This window comes from Scomber japonicus, chromosome 10 (assembly GCF_027409825.1).
Source record: "Scomber japonicus isolate fScoJap1 chromosome 10, fScoJap1.pri, whole genome shotgun sequence".
Lineage (NCBI taxonomy): Eukaryota > Metazoa > Chordata > Actinopteri > Scombriformes > Scombridae > Scomber > Scomber japonicus.
Window position 1 is genome coordinate 6,321,161 of NC_070587.1, and position 23,302 is coordinate 6,344,462.

Below are 23,302 nucleotides of genomic sequence, written 5' to 3' on the forward strand. Positions count from 1 at the left end.
TGCCTACAAGCTAGTCTACTGTAGCCAGCCAGCGCTATAACACATAACACCAAAATCTCTCCCCCAACTAAACTTTTTGCTCTTCCCCGGGGATTGTAAGTGTGTGTGTGTATGTGTGTGCGTGTGCATGTGCGTGCATGTGCGTGTGCGTGTGTGTGTGTGTGTGCGTGTGCATGTGTGTGTGTTGGGGTGTATGTGTATGTTTCTGTCCCCAGCCAGACAGCTGTACACCAGCCCAGTGTGAAGGTCAGGGTACAGCCCGACTAGCAGCAGGAGATGTCACACCAGGACAGGCCATGGCAGCCATGCACAAAATTGCCTCAACAGATCACAGACCTCCACCCATCTGCTGTGACGCCAGATTGGGGGGTTGCAGAAGGTTGAATTCAGTGGTCGAGCTAATAGCCCTCAGTGAGATTCACCACAGTTGCATGGACCAATTTGTAAATTAAGTGTTTGATCCCTTAGAGATTTGAAAATTAATGAAATACTGATGAAATAATCTGTTGTGTTTTGTTTTTCATTGAGGTTGTACAACCAAATCAGAGTGACCTGAGCATAGTGGTGTGATCAGTAATAATCCTTCATTCAGTCTTAAATATTATTTTCTGTGTCTGCAAGTCTGCTGGGGCACACAAACACACCTTTAAAGCACAAGATGAACTCCACTCATGAAGTGTTACAATACTAGCAGCATGAAAATATAATTCAGTAGCACGTCATCTGCTTTCTAGGAACCTGACAGTCAGAAACGTGTAAACACCAACATTATCCAGCACATGCATCACAAAAATACTGAATACAAAGAGCGTAAGCTGACAAGTGCAGTGCAGGGACTAAGTTTCTGCGTCAAAGTTTAATTACATTCTCATAGTGTGGAAATTATTTTAAAAAGTGCTGACCTCTGGGAGAATTTGATGGCTTGCAGTCACACTGCATAGAATATGTATTATTATTATATACAGCTTTGAGATTGGTTGGGGGACTGAACAGAAAGTCTGTGAGCAAGCGCCTTTCTGTCGGCAGTTTCTATTTCTGTTTCCGTTCCTTGTGGCTGATGTGCCCCATCTTGGTGGAGTCAATCTTCCTCACAAAGGAGGAGCCTGCCTTCCCCGGAGACATCGTTTATTCATGTATCAAATTTATTTTTTGCTGCCATGGCCTCCCAGGATTCACACCGCATTTATTACAGGGGGGTAATGAAAATTGAATTCATATGGCGAAGCCCCACATGCATTGTGTGACTTGGGTGCAATGTGAAGGTCTCCTCCTTCCAGTATGGCCGGATGTAACCGCAGCGCCAGAGTTGAGATACGAATCTGCAGTTGAAATAAAAACAAAAAGTTTCAATTTGGAGTTAAAAAATAATAATTTTAAGGATGGAAAGTTTGTTTTCGTTTCTTTTCGTCTTTTTCCTGCAGTTGCAGATTGTTGAGGGGAGAAATTCAGCTGCTGGTAGAACTGAAGGAAAAATCTCAGATGTATAAATGGGGAACACATCAACATGAAACAATTGATTGTGGAGATGAGAAGTATAAAGCCCCACAACTTTATGTTATTACAAACAGCACAACAACAAGACTGTCCATCCTCTAAAAGAGAATAACATATATATATTTATAAATGAATTAACAAACTGTAAATTGAACAGTTTTCATTCACATGTCTTTACCTGGATCCCAATTCCATCCAACATTCTAATTCTTGAAGGATCTTGAGTTTGTACACAGTGATACTGGAAAAATGAAGTATACTTAAAGATGTCAATTCTTAATTTGGCTGATTTCCAAGTGTGCTCATGATGGACACATTGTTCCACAACACAATGCACAAAAGAAACAGGAGTTGCGCACAGCTGAAATAAAAAAACAAATTATCTAAAGTGAGGGAATGTGTCTAAAAGCAAATATAAATTATTACATGTGAGGAAAAATATTTAGCTCTGTCTTTGTTCATTTTAATTGGAGCTTTCTAAATCCACAGTTTGATTGATGTCTTTTAATGATTGTCCTTCTGTTAGTACAAAACAATGAACTACAATAATTTCCTGTAAACTAACTGGAGAAACAGAATACTATTATATGAAGATAGACAGCAAGAAAACTTATGTTGTATAACTATTCTGCCTTCATTATGCGAATGGGTGCACACACATAATGAACTAACACACTTCCAATAAATGTTGAAGATAAGGAGTTTTTACTGGAGGCAATTGTAAAATTGTAAATTGTGTTGCCAATACTGCTTACTGGTCAACACATTCAGTGATAGTGAACATACAGTAAATGATAAAATAATTCTAGCTATATTCTAAGACTGGATTAGTTGAGTAACAAAGAAACTGGATTCACAATAGTATAAACTAGCTAACTGTCAAATTAGTTCCATTGTGCTTCATCTCAGAAAGAAATAAAGTATCACCAGTGAAAGATCTACAGGATGTACAATGCAGTAATTGATCTATTAGGGCTTGTGTCCACATATTGTTTTGTTTTTTCTAATTACAACAGTCACTTCTACAAATCTACAAAGTTGTCATTTTCAGCCCTAACTGTCACTTTTAAAGATATATAGTTAAACACAGTGGTCTGACCTCTGTTGTTCTTGTCTGTTTTGCTTATTTTATGTGCTGTATTGCTTTGCTAGCATCTTTGATTAACCAAATGTACCCAACCTAACAACAGTCAGACTAACTGGTGGCTGCCTTCGTCATAGTGGGAAGCTGCCTTACAACTGCTTTACTCAATAACACTTAATAATGCTTACTTTTAATTACTTTTACAACTTACTGCTTATACTTATTTAGATATGTGTCTTCATTTACTTCTATATTTGCTTAGACTGACATTTATGTTTGCTCTGCACCATGCATGACAGTTTTCTACACGGAAATTATTTGCTGTATCCAAAATCACATAGCCAACTGTGTACTGCATACTGAATATGTGTACTGTTGTTTAACTTTTGTGTCATTACAGTTGTATGTATCTTTTCAGATGCACTGAACTGTAATTATTATGTCACTTCTTGAGACCCTTAGTGCTGAACTACTTTAAAAAAATATATTATACCAAGCAAAGTGAAACCGTACTTGAATTTAAGCATTGCTGACAATATGCCAGAGCTGCCTTGGTCGTTGTCCAACATTGTGCATTATGTTATCGTCACTACTGCATTGAATTGTGGGATATTTATGCCGGTGTAGTTTCCAGTGCTTGCTTATTGCAATATTGCAACCAATAGTACATCACACTAAGGTTTAAGACATACTAAAGAAATTTCACATACTGTTTTAGTGTGCTAAATAGCATGTTAGTATAATGTTTCGGATGCTGTCATTGTGATTGGTTAAAGGCATATTTGAATATCTTAGTATTGAATGCACAATAACATTTATACATTGCACTAGAGGACCAATTTAATATATAACACAATTTTATACAATATATATAAGTAGGGGGTCCCTGCTCCATCTCTCCATCAGTTTGGGGGTCCTTGGCCTGGAAAACGCTGAAGACCCCTGATTTAGTACATAGTATACTGGAGCAAGAGACTGAAAAGACTTAATTTGTTCATTCAACCGAGAATCGGTTTTGAGTCAAGAATAGTTTCTGACAGCCAAGGATTGTACAGTAGTTGAATCACATTGAGTTTCCCAAAGACTCACACCCCTATGGACCATGAAGATGAGGAGAACCAAAGAGCAGCACAGGTGGGATGCAAACTCTTATAACACTGAAAATGTCAGACAGCATACTGTTGGGAAACAAATCAGATAATTTCAGATGGCAATAAATAGAGTTATTCATATACCTTTGTTTGACTAGTTTATACAGAACCAACCCGTCACACATCACGTCGTCACACACTGCAGCACCCACCACCACAAGTAAATTCTCAACCTGTGGGAAACACTGTGATTATTTATAGTGACATTCCAGCACCATCAAATTCACAGAGGACTGGCATGCTCATCTTGAACCTTTTCAAATATAAAGTGGATGCATGCAGACTTGCTGATATGAAGTCAGCGGCATGCATAGATTAAATTAAACTGACTCAAAATATAGAGAGGCTTCACACTGGGACAGGGAGTCAGCAACCTTCAGTCTATTCCCTCCAATGAGTCTTCATCTCCTCCTGCTTCATCTTGGTCTTTTCCTGTTCAACTCACCCTGATCGTTTGTCTCCTTTACCTTGAGTATATTTTTCCTTCATCTGTCTCTGCAACGCCTTCTCCATGCTGTGTGCCTGACAGGTTGGCCTTTTTAAATGACCGTTTGTCATTGTGGGAGGCTTCGAGTTACTTTGGTGGGTTGTTTGCTCTCACGTATGAGGCAGAAAAAGGAAGGAGGAAGGAAATAGGGGAGTGGTAGAATGAATAGAGAGGAGGACATGAATGGATCAAGGAACAGGGTGAAGGACAGAGGGAGAAGGTGAGAAAGGAACAGTGATTTAAAGAGAAAATACATTTTTTGCACCTGATACAACACCAAATTATGAAAGGTAATCTCTAGTGTGAGTCTGTGACACAGTGATAACTTGGGCAGGTGGAGAGGAATCCTATATCCTTAAGACCAGGAGTAGAGCCAGTTGATGTTATCAAAAATGGCTGATGAGGCCTTTGCTGTCGGTGGTTTTCTCTGTCTCCCTCTGTCTGCTCCTCTCTCTATCATTCTCTCATTTCTGTCTTACAAGCTTACAAGCCTGTCTGTCTTACAAGCCTGCTGACACGCTTCAGCACGACCACTAAGCACATCCCCACTGTTGGGTCTAGAGTTCACACTGCTGACAGTGCCAATTCATTAGTGTCCACTGACGCACAGCCTAACTCTAAGTCATAATGCCACAAGGCATTACATTTAACTTTTTTCCCCCCAACATCCTTTCTCTTTTTTCCCCCCCGGTTAGGTCTGCAGGAAGGAGTGATTAAAAAACGATGTGTCCCATTCCTCAACACCAAGAACTTAAATCAATTAGGTGGAGAATGAATGAAAATGACAGGAAATGCGCACGAGCATCTGAAGCCACCACCAGGAAGAAAAAAAAAACAGGCTCAGTTATGTGTGGCTGGCTTCCACTGAGCCTTTTCAACACTTTAATTAAATTGGATCTGCCTCCTAATTATTCTAATTGATAAATTATAACTTGATTATGTCACATTATGGCTGTGTAAATCTAAAGTGCTCATTTGCTTGACAAATACAGCAACGACTACTGTGTATTTGAAGTGAACATGGGATGGCCTCCATCCTACCGAGGGGAATGCGCAGAGCATTGAAGATCCCCATTTATTTTCGGATACCGCTCAGGGTTGACTGATTATTTGTCTCCTCTAATCACAAGAAGCCCAGTCAATTAGAGCTCTTTTCATTTTATTTCAATAACTAATCTGGGAATTGGGGGTCCAGACTTTATAACGCACATTCTGTAATTATATCCAAACTATATTACTGCACTTATTTTCCTTTGTGTTCACTACTGGCAGGGAAATAACAGAACCCAAGGGCTATATTTCTGGAATGGCTCCTCTTTGAACCACATCCGCTGGAGCTTGATGATGTTAGATTTGCTGAATTGAAAACTCCTAGGCTCTTAGAGAGGAAAATGTTTAATGTGATGAAAATATCAGTACATGTGAGAATATAGCCATGTTAGGAGTGTCACTGCTCACCTACTACAGGAGTAAGCAAGCCAGGAGTAAACAGGACAATGATCGGCTGAACTGTGAGCCAGTCACCAGTTAAGCAAAAAACTGTGAGTGAGAGTCATCCACAAACAACACCAATTTAAAATAAGAACTGATGTCCCAAGATGCCTGCTCATCTTGCAGCCACCTTTGACCCACAACATGACCTACTGTATGACCTCTACTGCCTGCAGCCATCAGCAGCATACATAGAAAAAAGTGTGTGGGTAGCAAGTGTACATGTGGACCAGGTACTCCTCACATAGTGGGGATGCGTGTGTTCGTGTGTGTGTGTGTGTGTGTGTGTGTGTGTGTGTGTGTGTGTGTGTGTGTGTGTGTGTGTGTGCATGTGTCCTGTATGTGTGTGAGGGAAAACAACACAGAGAGACACACACAGAAGGAGGCAGTTTGGGGGTTATGAACCCGTTGAGACCTCATTAACAAGGGAGCTTTCACCACTTTATGTGGCAACATCTGCTGACTGATGCTCAGAGGCTAGTACAAGTGGATGACCACACTGTAATTTCAGCTATTTAACTTCATATTCTTGTCATATAGTGGTTGTAGCTGAATTTGGTGTACGAGCAAAAGCAAAACTCTCATGGGGAACAGAGCAAACGTTGCTCATATGCACATGATAACATTGCTGTAAGGCTAAAATAAATATTCTAATACCTTGTGTGTCTTAAATATACTAAAAGCCAAAAGGTTAGTTAATTAAACAGCATAAGTCAAACATGTTGGAGAAGGCTGGTGTTGTGAGGCTTGCTGTGTAGCTCCAGTAGGAGCAACAAATGTACTGTACAGAAGTAGTTACTGCATATAGGCTTCATTACTATATAAATGGGTGTGGTTGGAAAGATTAGCTCACATGGGTCACATGAATTACATCATGTTCCTGCCTGACCCAAGCTCCATTACCATAGACCTTTCAATAGGTCTTACTTGTTTTTCCAACAATAGCCAGGTTTTTATGTTAAGACAACTCAAAGTGTTTGGTTAAGGTTAAGGTTAGATTAGGAGTAACATTGTGGTCTTGGTAAAAGGATCATTTCCATTTATTACAACACGGGTGTAATTCTTTTTGTAATTTTGGCTTAAAATTACTTTTTATAACACAATAACTTGAATTTAATTCAGGTACTTGGATCTGGAAACACAGCAGGATTGCTAAAATTAAGTCAAGGAACAAGGTTGTAAATTTAGCCAGATTATTTTGACCACTTAAATGATAAGACTTTCTATATTTTATAATTGTCAACAAATTTCATGTGCAGAGCCAAACCATAATTCATTTATCCTCCTTACAAGTACAGTATGTGTATCTAAAACCTGATATTTCTTATTCCTCTGTGCCATACATGAAGTCTCTGTTGTCAGTGAGACACACTGTTGCACGGGGTGACATGTTCCTTCATCACAAATATTATGGTCATGTTAGTTTATTTAGAAATGGGTCCAGAGACAACAGTGATCATGCTTTCAGTCTCCAGAGAGCAGTTCTATGCAATGCAATGTGACACCACTGCACATGGGCAGGATTTACTAGTATACTAGGACTTAGTAGTTCAAATAAAACATTTAATAATCCCTTATTTAAAGCATTGTGCAACTGTGGTTAGTACAGTAAATTCAAGCAGGACTGGATGCTATTTTATTCATTTCCTGTGGGTTTCTTGTAAGTTTGTATGATTATTTGACAACTCGTGTTTCTTGCCCTGTCAGATTTCTATCAAGCAAGGTTGCCACGTTACCAGATCACACTTTGTCAAGAGGCTACGGAAACCGCACGCTTTAGTGTCAGTGGAATAACGACTAATAACTATTTGAAAAGGAGTCTGGGACATCTGAAGAGCTTTGACTTGTTGCACAAGGCTTGAATTAAGCAGCTGTTGAAAATCCTCCTCTGCGTTAGATTCATCTAAGACATGAAGCCCCATATCTTTGAACAAACAGTGGAAATGTGACTCCACTGTGTTTAACACACCACAGGCCTCCTAGTTGACTCGACCTTCTTAGCATTTAATCATGTGCCATTAGAAGTGGAACAAGAGGGACATTTATAATATAATAATTTAACAAGAATAGAAGGTTATTATTGTTACCAGAATCTACAAGAAAAGAGGTATTACATATCCTGTTCCTCTTATCATTGAGATTTTAAGTTACCGTGCCATTACAAAATGACGACTAATGGTACTGAGAATTTTCATCCGGCACTGAGAACCAAAGCAACTGAACATGTTGTGTGAGTCATCGCTGACTTCATCTATAGTTCTGTTTCATGTTCAGTCTCTGAGGAAATTGTGTTTTCTCTTTTTACTGAAAGCTGTGATTATCTCAAAGAGGAATGGTTTTCATGTTAATTATTCTTTTTTGTAGATTTACTGATCTGCCTATCGCCCTGATGATGGTGAACAAAGTGATTGCGCAGGATTTTTTGGGGTATGATGACATGATTTGTATTCAGCAGTGTGTCAAGCTCACGAATATGGAATTTCTCGTGAATGACTTTTGCAGAGAAATAGTAGAAAGCCGTCTGGATGCAAATACACCCCTACCCCCATCAGTGTAGTGATGAATTCAAATCAGGGAAATCAAATGCCTGCAAAGTACTTTGAGTCTTGATTTTGTCTGTTCTTCCCCAAGCTCGCATAGACAGCATAAATCTCACTTGGTGGAGTTTAAGGCCAAGGACAATATTGAATAACCAACCAAGGCAGAGTGACAGATTGATACCGTGAACATGATACAGATGTAACCACGCTATTCATCTTCTCACTCTGTCAGTGTATTAAGATGCAAGGTGTGTTTGCCATGCCCCGGTAAATAAGCTTTTGTTGCGTCGAAGCCTCAGGGACTCATCTGAATATTTAAAATCTTTGGATGAATACACTGATTTAGTAGCTTTGAACATCCCCCTCGGGGTGCTGACAAGAATTTATGAAAGTCAGCTTCAGTTGATCATCATTAATCTTTGAGATGACAGAAAAGAGATGCTGATGAAAAAATGAAGAATGTCCATCTATTTAGGGTTAAATTGTAGAAGTAGTGTGGAGAGAAAGGTCACCTTATCAAGAGAAAATAGTGTTACTTTTTAATCTTCTTGCTCTAACCCAAATGCTAATGAGTGAGAAAAGCAAAAGATTTTTTTTAAAGCAAAGTTGATGTTATAAACTTGATGTTCTGCAAACTGGTGAAATATCAAAATGAATTTACCAGGCATGGTGGCTTCAAAGCAATATCAAAACCTCAATCCATCATCAGTACCATATATCTCTGAAAAACCCACATGAACTGCGGTGGATATTGATTATGATACCAGCTCGCACTGAAAATCTGTGTGAGGTCAAGAAAAAAAGATCCCTCCGAGGGACCTCCAATTCCCACAATCCCCAGTTAACCCGAACATCAGCACAAAGTAAAGCAGCTCTCAAGGTCAGAGGAGACACCTCTACCTACATAAATCATGAGAGGAGTCATCACAAGAAAAACTCGAATGCCCATAAGCGTCACTCAGCTTCAGTGTGTAAGCATTTTTTTTCTCTGTTTCCTCACAAAGGCATCCATCAGATGTTTTCGTCTAGTTTTCCATGATTCATCTCTTTTGTCTTCATGTTTGTTGCAGGCTATCTACTAAAAGTGGATCTACAGGCCTTTGTGTTATATCTTCTTATCATCTTTCTGTATTTGTACTGTATTAAAACCCTCTGAGTGAATATTCAACACCCCCATCAGCAGGCCTCTGCCAGCTGGTGGGGGTGGTGGGGGAAAACAAGCAAAATAATCCAAAATTACTGTATTTACTGCAAAATGCTGATGTTAAATGCAGTTTATGATGTATGGCTTCTTTCAGATCATTTTAATTTGTTTAAGTTCTTAAGTGCCAGTTTGAAATATAAACATTTATTGCTATCATTAGGAAATCTCACCCACTCAAGTCAGGGCTTTTATCTGGGTTGATCTTATCAGCTGCAATAGTCACCCTCAAGGACAGGATCACATCTTTTAGCAGAATAAAATTAAGACGTGTTAAAAGCCCATTTAGGATAGGATAAGGCTGGTGATATTATATAATTTTCTAATTGTCAACAAATCCCATAAAAAGAACAGAGAGGAGAATTAGAGATGACTTTACAACAATTTACAACATGACAGATAAACTCATACTTCTTCAGGCCTAAATAAGGTTGTTGGTCGAACATTTGACTTTCCGTGCATGGCTACTCTTCTCTGTCCTTCAACAAGCTTTCACTCATCTGCACGTTGTAGTCTAAGTTTCTCACAAAGGCCCATTAGCGTTTCTTTATAATGAGCTTTTGATTCACCTTTTGAGAGAAATGGCTAATTAAATAGTCAATACCCCTTGCAATTCCTGGAAATTTGCTTATTATTGATCCAGCCTCCATCTCTCCTGCTGTGAACCAGATGCATTTCTATATTGATCCCACATCAGACTGTGCAGTGTACCAGCACAGTATTTTTAAATCTCAGGCTATTACGTATTGATTTTGAAAAACTTTTCATTTTTGCTCCAAAATACATGCAAGTTTAGTTTTGAAGGGGAGTCGTTTTCAGCTTTAAAGCAATATCAGACTCACAGGGGCATTAATTGCTCAACTTGTAATGAAAAATGCATTTGTTTCCATTAATTTTCCCAAGTACTACCACAGTGTTCCTGTGCACCACCAGTACAAAGGGCATTCGTGACTTGCGTGACTCCTTTATTATAAATCCTTTCCACTGTCATCATTTTTCTGAAGGTGTTTGAAATGTTCCAAGTCAACAGCCACCTCAGTGTTAATCCATGCCTGATTTACATGATTTCTATATATGGCTCCTACTTCAAGGTACACCCATTGCGGTTTTGATACAGAGGTGCTTTGTTGTTAGGAAATGGAGAAAAAAAAAAAAGACCAAAAAACAAAAACAAAAGTCTATTTCTGTCGAGCAACAACTCTCTGCAGTCTCGTGGATGTCAGAAGTTGAATTTACAAGACAAAGGCGTTGAGTGCACTGCCGACATGTTGCAACTGTCTCCTGACAGATGGATGAGAAATAAACGGCAGCAGCTCAAAAGAAAATGCACTCCCTGTAAGTCAAAGTAAGATATCTGGCAAGATGTCCACTATTGCGAAATGACGATCGGGGGTCTGTCACATTATTCTATTATCTATTAGCCATGTGTTTATTGTATCTTTGGTCTCTATTTTGTTGTATTTTTGTTATTTCTGACACTCTACAGTGCACCAGTCTGTACCAGCATTTCTGTCAGTTCACATCCATCCTACTTCACTCTTCCCATACCAGCTTATCAGCCAAATAAATTACTACAGCAGTTGATCTTAGTAATAAGGTGTACGAAGATGTTACACATTTAAGCTTCCTTGAGGCTCAAATACATTTTCATAGCTTTACTGAGTGTTTAGCTCGTAATGTATCTTTTAAAAAAAACTTTTTGGAATGTACTGACGCTGAACCAGAACCATCTCCCATATTTTAAAAGTATTCAGTCCACATCATCCTTATTAACTTAGTACACTGTTGAACCATAAAGTTTACATAAAGTAGTTTTACTTGTGTATATAAGAAAAGTCCCTGTGTTTTGAATGTCTAATGAAGTTTTTACAGAGTCGCAACCATGATTATAGTTTATGAATATGCATACTTTAAATCTTGGAAACTTCCATTTTCCGGAAGGGTGTTGAGCATCACACTGTTAGTGCACCAGCGTAACTGATGGAGAGACACTCTTAATATTCAAAGGAAAACAAGCAAGACATTATCAGAGATGCTGCATGTGCACTCACTGCCTTGCTGGCATCAGCATCAGCAGGTGGTCACACAATGAGGCGGAAATTCACAGATATGACATTAATGATATGATATGCAGTCTTTTGCCATTGTTTATAACTATCATATTCCTATGCAGCTGTAGGAAGAGGACCAGTTCATATCCTCATCCTCCTCACAGGGCAGCATCAGGCTCCAAAAAGACAGACTTTGTTGGAACTGTAAGTCCATCTGTATGTTCATGTCTGATACATGTATCTTAATACAAACATACAAAGTAAATGAGGGATGCCATAGATGTGGAATGAGAGAGGCATTGTATGAAAAGTATTTATTTGTGGTTTGTAGCTGTCAGTCAGCTTTAAGGCCTTAATGGACTAAAACTCTTTAAAATGTATAATGTAGTATAAAGTTTCACAACAAGCTAGGGAAGGACTGTTAAGGTAAAAGCACTGTGACACGTGCGCAGTGCTGTATGCCTTACACTAGACTACTCTCTGGAGACTGAAAACATGACCCCTGTTTTTAGTCTTTGTAGCTATTTCTAAATAAACGAATACGCCCCAACTCTCTGATATGAGGAACATGACACCTCGAACCAGACATCTCGATAAATTCAGGACAGTCCCAAAAAAGGAGTGATCTGACATGCACATCACACAGACCACCACGTTGATGACATTAATAAATTAAAAAGAATTTTATGTAACGGATAATGATTTGCACACTGTTACATACAATACGGTCATTGTGATATGGTTCGACTGCAAATAGCACCATGAATTGCATCATTTGCACCCATTTGCTTCCCTGTCTGAGTGAGCAGAATGGTTTCCAGTGTTTCAGGCTTTTCTCAGCATTTCAGTACACAGATTGGGCCATAATGAAAACTGCAGAGAGCACAAAAGACTCAAATTGTGTGTCTTTAATTAGCAGAGGTGCACACACACAGAGCTATCCACAGTTACAAACCAACTTTCATGTATTTCATAGCTGACTGTGTGTCACAGCTGGCTGCAGCATCACACAGCAACTGAAACAATAAGTGCATCTCCAAACTAATAAAGAGGCTGTGCGCATTTACGCATGCATAACAGCATTGGTAACTTCATTAACACCAGATCAGTCAGGACCTAACGATAATTAATGTTCTGTGTTCAACCACACATCTACAGTGGTCAGCTGTTACACAGAGATTCAGGTTTATATGGTAGAAGTTTTTTTGTAATAAATCGGCCCTTATGGCTGAATCCTGAGCTCCATCACAGCTGTCAGGACATTTTTACTTAAGTAGCTGAAAGTCCGAGATAAGCCACCCCATACCCAATTGATCCCCCTAATGTCTGACTGAAGATTTCACCCTTGATATCATGCAGTATCAATTCAATATCATGCAATGCCTCACACGCTTGAAGATTTGAAGAGAAAAAGAAAGAGGAGTGAGCACACTTCACTTGCCATCAACTCTAGACACTAATAATTCCCTCTAACTGCGTATGGCTATTAGCACTGGTCTTTGTGAACTGGACTGTTTTTGCAATGAGGCTAATTTGCATAGAAAGGGGCCTGTTTCAACAGAAGTATGCACATTATCTAATTTACATATTTTAAATAGCAAAGAAGCACTGTAATTCTGTATGCTTGGCAGCGCAGTTTGAGGTGCATTTCATCTTTTGCGGGTCCTTTGTGAATTACAAGGTTTCTTTTTGTCTCATTTGCACAGGTCAAACCACTGCAAAAGTAATGCAGTCGTTTGGTGAATTCACATCTGAATTTAATGTATTGAAAGCCACACCCACCGTGGCCACATGACCACACCCAACCCCAACTCCCCTGTACCGAATTTCACCCACTCTCATCTGGTCACCCAACTGTGTGGCTCATTGACATGTTTTTAATAGATTTTGGACAACAACAGAGGTCTACGGTACGGAGGAATATGATACATCAAGCACAGTACTTGAAGGATCAATTCATTGTTGGTTTGGCTCTGCAAGCCATATGCTTTAATCACAGTGTAAATACATCGTGCAATTCACACATTTGCATCATTAATACTTAATCTGGAGGTTGGTTAATCCATATTTTAAGCAGTTCTCACATACCCTTAGTGTTGCCTGAAGAAAACTACCTATGAAAATTGTTGACATCATGGATTATCCTGAATAACATAGATTCTATTTCTGGGAGGGAATTTTCTGAATGTAATTATATTAATGCTGTGAGCACTACATAGGAAATGTTATTCTATCTATGAATTGTTATCTAAACTTTACCCACTCCACAGAAACACACCTTTTAACAGCAGGGCTTAAACCCTGCTTTGTTCTCTCTCTCTCTCTCTCTCTCTCTCTCTCTCTCTCTCTCTCTCTCTCTCTCTCTCTCTCTCTCTCTCCCGCTCTCTCCCGCTCTCTCCCGCTCTCTCTCTCTCTGCATATATGAGTGAGTGGCTGTGGCTGATACTGTGCCCAGGTGATGAATGACCAACAGTGGATAAAGTACACAGCAATAACCTCCAGGCAATGTGGAGCACACTCGGGTACGGACCAGCAAATTTATCATTCAATTGTCAAAGGATTTTATCAAGTGTGTTTTCTCCCGTGTCTTTTGATTTATTTTACAATTTGTAAAAGTCACTCTGAGTCAGCATTTGACAAGTGTCACTGCAGCCAGTATGCAGCAACCGTATGCAAGGTACAGGAAGCATCCAGGAATTTAGCAATTGCAGAATTTTCAAATCCATCCACAACAGAGGAGCATGAGTGGTGCTGAGGCCAACAGTATGCTACAAACTAAACAGATGACATTGCTCTCTCTCCTCTCTCTGCTCAGACGAGTGGAGTGTGTGGGTTTGGGCGGCATAGTGTAGGAGGCACAAACCCTGCTGAGCCCTGTGGGCTATGAACACTCATCAGCACATGGAGTGCACTTCACTATCTTGAACAGAATATACATGCAACCCCATTACACAAATGGGTCTACAGCAGTGGAAAAGTTGTCTCTGCAAACTGCTTGTTTATTTCTCTCTAGCAGGCTAATTGTTAATCATTTTCTTTTTAATTGTGGTGGTGGGCCTGGCCTCTCAATCTGCAGTGGCAGGCCTCCCAAGGCTCGCCATGGCGTTAATGTGGTGTTCAGTCTCATGCGTGTAGTCTTGCAGCAGCAGTCTGTCCCCCAGCAGTCACTGAGCACAGCATGAAGGCAGCCCTTGAGGGACATTACCAGGCCAGCCTCTCGGAGGGGTGATATGTAAGCTGCTTCTCTCTGGAGGCAGGGAGCCTGGTTCTCTGTCTTGCCCAGCTCTTGCATCTCTCTCTGGGGGCTTGGCAGTACCCATGTGGGGGTGGCAGTGATTGATGATGCCCACTCCGTTTAACACACGATGGAAACCCAGCGGCAGATGGGGATCTACAGATGCATGCTTCGCTGCAAAGCTACACAAACCCAGGTCTCGTGGAAGTTGCCACAGTATGTCAGTGTGCCATTTTACAAGTGCAGTAGATCATGTTGCCTTCTTTCTGCATATAGATCATCTCATTGAACATTCATTATCCAATATGGCACATGTCAGGAGAATGGTGACTAATTATTTAAACTATATTACCCTTAAAGGCATGTTCAGCAGTGTGATTTTTTTCACCCATTTTAAATGCATTGAGAAAGAAATTTAATGCATGATGAGCATTATACATGCATGAGTGTTCTTATTATGCCGTCATAGGACCATTATCACTCTGTGTTCATATTATGTCATGCATTTCCATGTCCAAAGAAATTGCATTCATGCAGAAGGAAATGGTGGGGGTTACAATGTTTTCATTCTGAAGAAATTTCAACCCCCCATCCCCTCCACCGCCAGTTTAATTTGACGTATTAATCTTATCAACTTTACAAGAGTGCAGATGTGAATAACTTAAACATTCTAAAGTTATTTTCATGCAAAGGGGAGAAGAGGGGAGGAGGAAGTTATTTGTCGGTCTGGTGAAGTGGGAGGAAGTTCCATTTAATTGGATTTTGATGTTCCCTGTTGTCATGGCACCCAGATCCCATCCTTACACATGAACTTATGTGCATGTGTGCATCTGTGTGTGCTTGTGTGGGTCTTTGTGTGAGTGTAAGACAGAAGAGCAGCAAGTGAGAGACAAGGTGGAAGAGACAGAAAGACAGACAATCATAAAAAAGGGGAAGAATTATCTGACACAGGCAATGAGGTTTTATGAAGAGCGTTTAGCGACAGAGTTAGCGCCAGTGATATTCACTGAGAGAAAAAAATGTATTTGACTATTATCACAGGGGCTCGGGCAACAGCTGGTTAAGTGGCCACAGACCCCTTCACCAGTGGCAAGTGAATCACAGCCAAGAGGTTTAGTGCATGTGTAATGAAGGGACACAAAGTCCATCTGCATCTCAGTCTGCTTTGATGCTTTGATGTGGCATGTGGGCTATCTTGATTTATCTCCAAAGGCGACATATAAAACCTCAGATTAGCAAGAGACACACATCATTTGTCTTTGCTGGATGTGAAGCGCAAACACAAAAATCCAGAGCAAAAAATGTTTAAACTCTTATATATAACTGCTGGAGAAATCTTTCTCATTACAGCAACAACTTGGAGTTGAAAGTAATGATTCATACATTTACACTGCCCAGAGAGTCTTCACCAACTTCACTACAAAGTTTTGGAGTTCAACTGCCTTGCACAGGGGCATCTGAGTGGTATGTAGCAAGTTCAACATTATTATTATTGTCATGCACTATGAACTGCATTCCTATGAAATGAACAGTTTAAGTTGTGGCTAGTGCTATAGAGTAGCTACACAAAAAGGAATTTAAAACATCAATCAAAGTAGCTGGTTGATTTTTTTGGTCCTCATGTGGGAAGCAGAAATATGTGAACACAACCTTTGACCTTTGACCTTTGATCACCTTATAAAGTAACTGTAATGTTAGCAAACAATTGCCTGTTAGCACAAACACAGAGCAACATTAGCACTCATTTGGAGTTATGTTTCTTGCAATCTGATTGAAGTCTGAAATATTCATTCTCCATTTAGCCTTTTTTGGTCTCCAGTCTTTTTTATTGAAAAAAGCTTCCTGCTCCTTGAAATGGTAAAAAGGATTGTGAGACTGAACCAAAACACTAAGGTTGCAGGAGGTAAAACCAAACGCATTAGGCTAAATGCTAATGACAAACCCCCTGTAAATATGAGGAATGAATTGGTGCAGCTTTGCAACAAGAAAACAACTATTAACAGAAAGGATTTAATACTGATCATTTCACCACATTGATTCTCCCAGCTAGTGCAGGGATTAAAATCATTAACTTACGTGTTATGAGCTTTCTTTTTGTTCAGACTTCATGCAAAAGTGCCATTTGGTGAAAAGGAAGTTGGACTTGTAATTTTGTCAGGGCATTTTTTTCACAAAAAGTGTCTTAAATGACATGTCATGCCTTTTGTGATTTTCTGTTTAATATACAGCAAACAATGTCGGATGTGAAAGTTCCAAAACTCAAGGTGAACGTGTGAAAATGCTGCCACCCGCATGCCCACAGACATGTGTCCGTTCTGCCAACGTTGTTCGACAGGTTGTTTGCATTGTTCACTCACATGCTCAAATCCTAGCTTGAACATGTCTGAATGTATTTAAGAGGTTTATTTGTTGAGTGAAGAATGATAAAAATGAAGCCAAATCTGACTACTATTGTTTATGTAATCAATCAGAATAGAGTGGGCTCGTCGGGAGGAAGTTTCAAATAGACAGAAGCTATAATGGCCTGTTTCAGACAGAGGCTGAACTGAGGTGGCAGCATAAAGGGCTGGCAGAAGATAAATAAAGGAGGTTTCTTCTAACTGTGAATCATGCAAAGATATTCAAGTAGAGCCCCAGAATAGATATAGAGACTGGAAATGAGCGTTATGTCTTCTATAACAATAAGCAAACAGACAATCATTAACTGGATTAAAGTAACAAAACCCACCAAGCCAGAACACAGAGAACCAAGTTAATGGAGCACAAGGTGAAGTAAATGGTATCATCACTGGGGGGAAATAAAATACCATAAGTCGCTGATTCACTCTACAAACACTGTGTTGAATTAATTGCTGCTCCCAGTCCACACAAACAGAGTCATTAGTCTATAAATCCGGCCAGTTGCCAAGGATGTTAAGAGCGACATAAGGCAAGATTAACCATCCATCCTCAGAAGTACCAAACTGAGTCACAGTTGAGTGTGAATGTAAACACTAATATTGACATGAGGAGCTCTTGTGGCTTAACTGTGCGCAGGGGAGCTCTAGCCAATCCAGTCAGTCACACACACACACACACACACACACACACACACACACATACACACACACATTTCTTTTGAGGACAACTTGCATTACAGAGAACAAGTACATCCTACTTTTGAATGTGATGTGTTTGATTTTGAGAGGCATCCCAAAGCAATCCCAAAATAATTTATGGTACTCATAATTCAGAGAAATTGAAAGAAATAGAAACTTACTGTTGTTTCTACATTGTAGGCAGGATTATTATTTCTCTCATATGAATTCAGCATTGGAAGAGGTTGTTAAGGAAACAAATTGAGTCTCAGTGCAATAAAAAATGGACTGTGACACTGCTCATGGTAATGGCTTACCATACACTTCACATGATTTTCATTTCTCGTGGTTGGCAGATTTTAAAAAATAGATAAGGAAGCACCTCAGTGTTGTGTGCGAGCACTTAGATCCCACAACAGTGCTGAGTAGAATCTGGAGCATCCAAATTTAGTAAATCGAAACCCAGGGTTAATCACCTAGGATGCAACACAGACACTCAAACATCTGTTAGAAAAGTTAGAGCAGGGTGGCTTGCATGGAAAATTCATTTGCTCCTCAAATAAACAGTTTGGAACAGTGAAATTACTTTCTAATCTCTGAGAGGAGAAGAATCATTAAATCATTTTTTGACCAAGATAAAAATAGTATTGAAGGGTGTGGGGAGGAGGGGCTTAATAGTGTTGTCCACAAGGCTGTCTGCCTTTAAACAGCAAGGAGTGTTTTATAGAATCTATTATTCAGTACTGGCTGGCTTCTCATTGCTCATTTGCTTCAGAGAAATCAATTAGTGTACATACAGAATCTTAATTGAGTTTGGTGCTGAAACAAATCCACTTTTAAATGTCGGCAGCTTGCGCACATAGGTTCAGCTAGGCTATATTAAGCTAGGTTGTGCAAATGTTGAGGATATCAACCCACATCAAATAAAGGCATACTGCTGGCCAAGTGAGTTTAAGTGGCTCATAAAAATCTCAAATATTTGGACTTCAAATCTATGAACTCTGGACATCAGATATGCTGATGGTCCTCTTTGCAAGGCTTCAGCTCTGTAGCAATGCTGCACTAAAATAAGTTTTGCACTGTCTCTGGAGAGCGGAGGCTTCCTATACGAGTGGGGGGTCAACCTCAGATTTTATTCTATTTCATTCTATTCAATTCTATTCCAGGCAAGCTGGAGCAGTGTTATGCAGTCACATGAAAGTGCAGTTCTTTAACAAGGAGTTTTCTTGGCTGTTAAATTGTGAGTAAAATGCTTTGGCTGGATGCCTATAAACTCTTGCTAATTGTTGGGGAGGAGGATTACCTTGAAAACAACTCCTCAACTCTCACTTCACATTAGTGCTAACCAATAGAGAAGTGAGGCAAGAATGAAACAGACTTCACTCCAACAAACTTAAGACAGGATCCTATGGGAAGATCCGTGCCAATTCATCTTTAATGTATCTCAACTTGTGCTCCGAGGCTCTGAGGACTGACAACGGAGAAGAGACAGAACGTAAGAAGAATGGGAAAGGGAAAGAGAGAATTTGGAAGGAGAAAAGAGAGGACAAGGGGGCAGCTTACTGGGGAATAGGGGTATACTGTGAATGATTGATGAGCAGACAGGGCTGTTGGGTGCGTTTGCCAAGCAATAAAAATAGACTAATCCATCCTTTTCACTCCCTAAGGATCATATCCCATAGCCATCTCTGAGCTACTGGAATTTCTGGAACTTTTAGCGTGTTCACTGATCAGTTTACAAGAAGCAAAAACACTAGAGGAGTTTGGTGCCAAATGGTATCCAGCCCACTGGAGTCTCTCATCTCCTCCCTTTTCCAATCTAATTTTTTTCCATTTCCTTCATCCATCCCCCTTGCCCTTGTTGTCTGTATGTCCATCTGTCTTTTTTCTCTTTCTATATACCTGTCCACCCGACTGGTGTTTGGCTAATTTGCCTGGATCAATCTGTTTGCCCCCAAAATGTCCACGCTCATCTTGTATGTCATTTCCCCCTTGACCACCCACTCTCACCAGTGTAATTTTTCCTCCAAACTCACCTTTAGTCATGCTGCATCCTGATTACCCTTTTCTCCCTCGTTACTATTTTTCCCAGCGGCTGCCAGTCGTTTTTACTAAACACAGAGTGACCCCTGTCGGTGGAGAATATTATGACAGGCAGCAATAGCACATCTTTCTCTTCTCTGGGGGACATCAACCGTGAAATCAGCCTGGCATTGGCTACACTGTGACAGACCCTCTGTCTCAGGGCCATATTTGCACCCTGCTCTCCCTCCTCACTTGGGAAGTAGCACCAGTCAGCAGGTGGGGTTAGTCTCCTTGCTTCATATGTCTCCACAGTGTTTCCTCTTTCTCTTTATACCTCCTGTACAGCTGGCCAAGTCATTAAAGGGCTCTAAATTGTGTAGCTGGCAATCAGAGCCTCCTACTGCCTTAACATACCATACAAAATGTAAAAGAGTGAAAGGAGTTTTTTCTTTTGTTCCAATACATGAAATAATCTGCATTTCTAAAGTACTGCAGTGGTGGAATCAGTACTCACATCTTAAATTTGAAAGGTTGTAAAAGGTGCAATATTACAATGTTAAAAATATTCCATTATAAGTAAAACCCTTCATTCACATAATGATCAAAATAGAATCAAAACGTATTTGTTATGCACAATTACATTTTTCAGGACATCATACATTGTCATATATACAATATAATAGTATTGGATTATTATTGTTATTGACCAATAACATGTAAGAAGCATTTTAATGTTAGAGCTATAAGGTAGCTCTAACATTTGATTTAAACTTCTTTTTATGCTGTTGGGTCATTAAATCTGTAACAGTGCATCACATTCTAATAATTCATCACATTTTGTGTCTACAATCGTATCCTCACAAGTGATTATAGCTCTCAAAGTAATGTAGTGACATAAAAGGTACAATATATAATGAAGTAGAAGTGTCGAGTAGCATAAAACTGAAATACTCAACGTATTTAGAGTAAATGTACCTAGTTGTATTTCACCACTGGATGCATGTGCTGATAAATGTCAAAATGTTAGCTGTTCCAATTTGAAGAGTGTCTTTACAAGTAAGGACTGGGTAACCCCCATCTGCCATCTCAGTAAATTACTCTGTAATTCAGTCACAGATTATTCCTTATACGCATACCTTAGGGGGAAAATTAAATTCATTTTCTTGTCCTTTTTTCCAGCAGAAGGTTGTATCTTTAAAGGTATTTTTTATGATCTGACAGATATCGTCCGTCTACCAAGAAAGATAAATCCTTTACCTGAGGAGAAACCAATATCTAAATCTAATATTTTCACAGGCTGTGCCAGCCACAGCCTGCACAGCAGACTTGTCATACAAAGAAGGCAAAGAGCAGGGCGGAGATTTCTGGGCAAAAAGTTGACATCTGTGAGATCACAAAAATACCTTTGAGGATGCAACCTGCTGCAGGGTAACTGGTTTGTATTGGGAATACAATGTGACAAAATCACAGAGTAAGGTAATGCTGAGGTCACAAATGGAGCTGGGATTGGGTATAAACATACATTTCATGCATTAATAAATATCTTATGAGTATGCTAGTTTACAAATGCTTTGACTTGCACTAGCATTTCTCCTGGGCCACCCTTATCTCTTAATTCAGTTCTGTACATTAAAAAGTACCTAACAGAAATAAATAAGTGATTCATTTCATTTTATAACAACCATTGACTTTAGCTTCAAGTAGAACACAAACAATTGATTAAAATTGTAGTAATGAGTCAACCTATATTCATCCATGCTTGCTTTGCTTAATAGGTATTTTACAGTATAAATAGATATGGCAATCTATTTGAATGCTTTTTATGCAAACCTTGATTTTTCTCCAAACAAATTTAAACAGATGACTTTGATTTTACTACTGAAACAAGCAATCCATTCTGTGATACAGTAGCTTCCTGTGAAATAAAGTTAATATAATTGTATTTATCTTCCGTTGCTGTTGGAAGTCAAAACAGAGAGAAGTGAATCATCTTAAATTTGCTAAAACACTTATGTTGTGACACAGCCAGCAGACATTTCCTTTGAAATGTGGAGTGCAGTGTGCCTAGCTGTCTACAGTAAGTGAAGTGTAATTGGGTTTCAGTGTAGAAAAAACATCCCGAGTTTGACTTAAGGTTTGCTTCAATTTACTCATGAGTGAAAAGAATGAATAAGACACATGCAGATGGGACTGTCAATATGAACTATGCTTTGGTTTTGCTTTCGTCGTTCACAAAAGCCATCATGACATTGCTGATTTTATTTTTTTTTTAGTGTTCAGTTTGAGGAGTGAAATGGATGTATTTCTTGAAACAGATGGTGAGGGTTTGTGAAAACCACAGCATTTTTTATGAAACTGTGTACAACAGTCGACAGTAATAAGGAGCGAATACTATTTCTCAACTAATTAAAAACACCACAGACCATGAACCAAATGGCTTTCAGCTGGCAGGTAATACCTGATTTTTCAGCAGCCAATCGGGAGACACATTTGGTCACCAAATGAGACTGGCCCCTCTGACACTCTCAATTACCTCACATGATTTATTTTGAATTTCATTTGATGAGACTGACCCTTTGCTCCAGCCACGGAGAAGACTGAGTTATAAACGTCAGCCATGAGAATTTGATTTAGGAAGATCCAAGTGATTAAAAGTTAATTGTTGAAATGTGTCAAGGTGGCTTGTTTAATTACGGCGAATGAGGCATTCATTTGGGCTTGACTTAAAATAGTGTGGCAGCTAAGTAACACCGCAAGGCTCGCCTCTGTGGATGCAGAGCTGCTTTATTTACTTTGCAGAAGTCACAGCGATGACCCCTGAGGAAGATAATTAAGGTGGAATCAACATTTCATGCTGTACGTGATGAGCATATCAAGACAATTATGCTCTTCAGAAAAGGGAAGGGAAGCTTGAAGCAGGAGAAAATGCTGATAACCAGTGTTACGCAGGTTTAAATTGTGAGGTATAACAGACAGTTTTGAGTATTCAGATGCGGCTTATCCCCAGGCTGCCGCTTACACAGGATAATTAGGTCCAATGTTGTAACTGGAGGAGGTAGCTAGTGGAGTGGGAGTGCACAGATTCAATCACCCTATATATATATATATATATATATATATATGTATATAAATATATGTATATATATATATATAGTTAAATATTTTTATTTTTTTATTTTTTAAGACTATTTACCGTATTGTTAAGAACTTGAGCTACTGTATTCCACAGTCTTGTCACAGGGGAACTAACAGAATGCTCTACCCATCTTTTTAGTTTGTCAGGCACATATTTATTGCCATTGATTTGTGTGTCAGGTCATAGTCTTTCATTGGCATTAATGTATTCCATCATTTCCATGTATTCGAGAAAAGGAGAAAGCATGAAGAGCTTTCTTGCCTCCTGCTAAGTTTGAACTGGGTCATGGTAAAGACCCCGCAGGCCATTTCTCTTTGCATAAGTGTTCCT

At 39.4% G+C, this 23,302-nt stretch overlaps 1 protein-coding gene across 1 annotated transcript in view; it reads left to right on the forward strand.

The window, feature by feature from the left end:
- The window catches only part of LOC128366227 (endoribonuclease ZC3H12A), a 63,258-nt gene that overhangs the window by 24,521 nt on the left and 15,435 nt on the right, over positions 1-23,302 (forward strand). Inside the window, exon 4 of the mRNA XM_053326910.1 lies at positions 216-379. Coding sequence (XP_053182885.1) covers positions 216-379 — 164 coding nt within the window. The remainder of the gene's footprint in view (positions 1-215; positions 380-23,302) is intronic.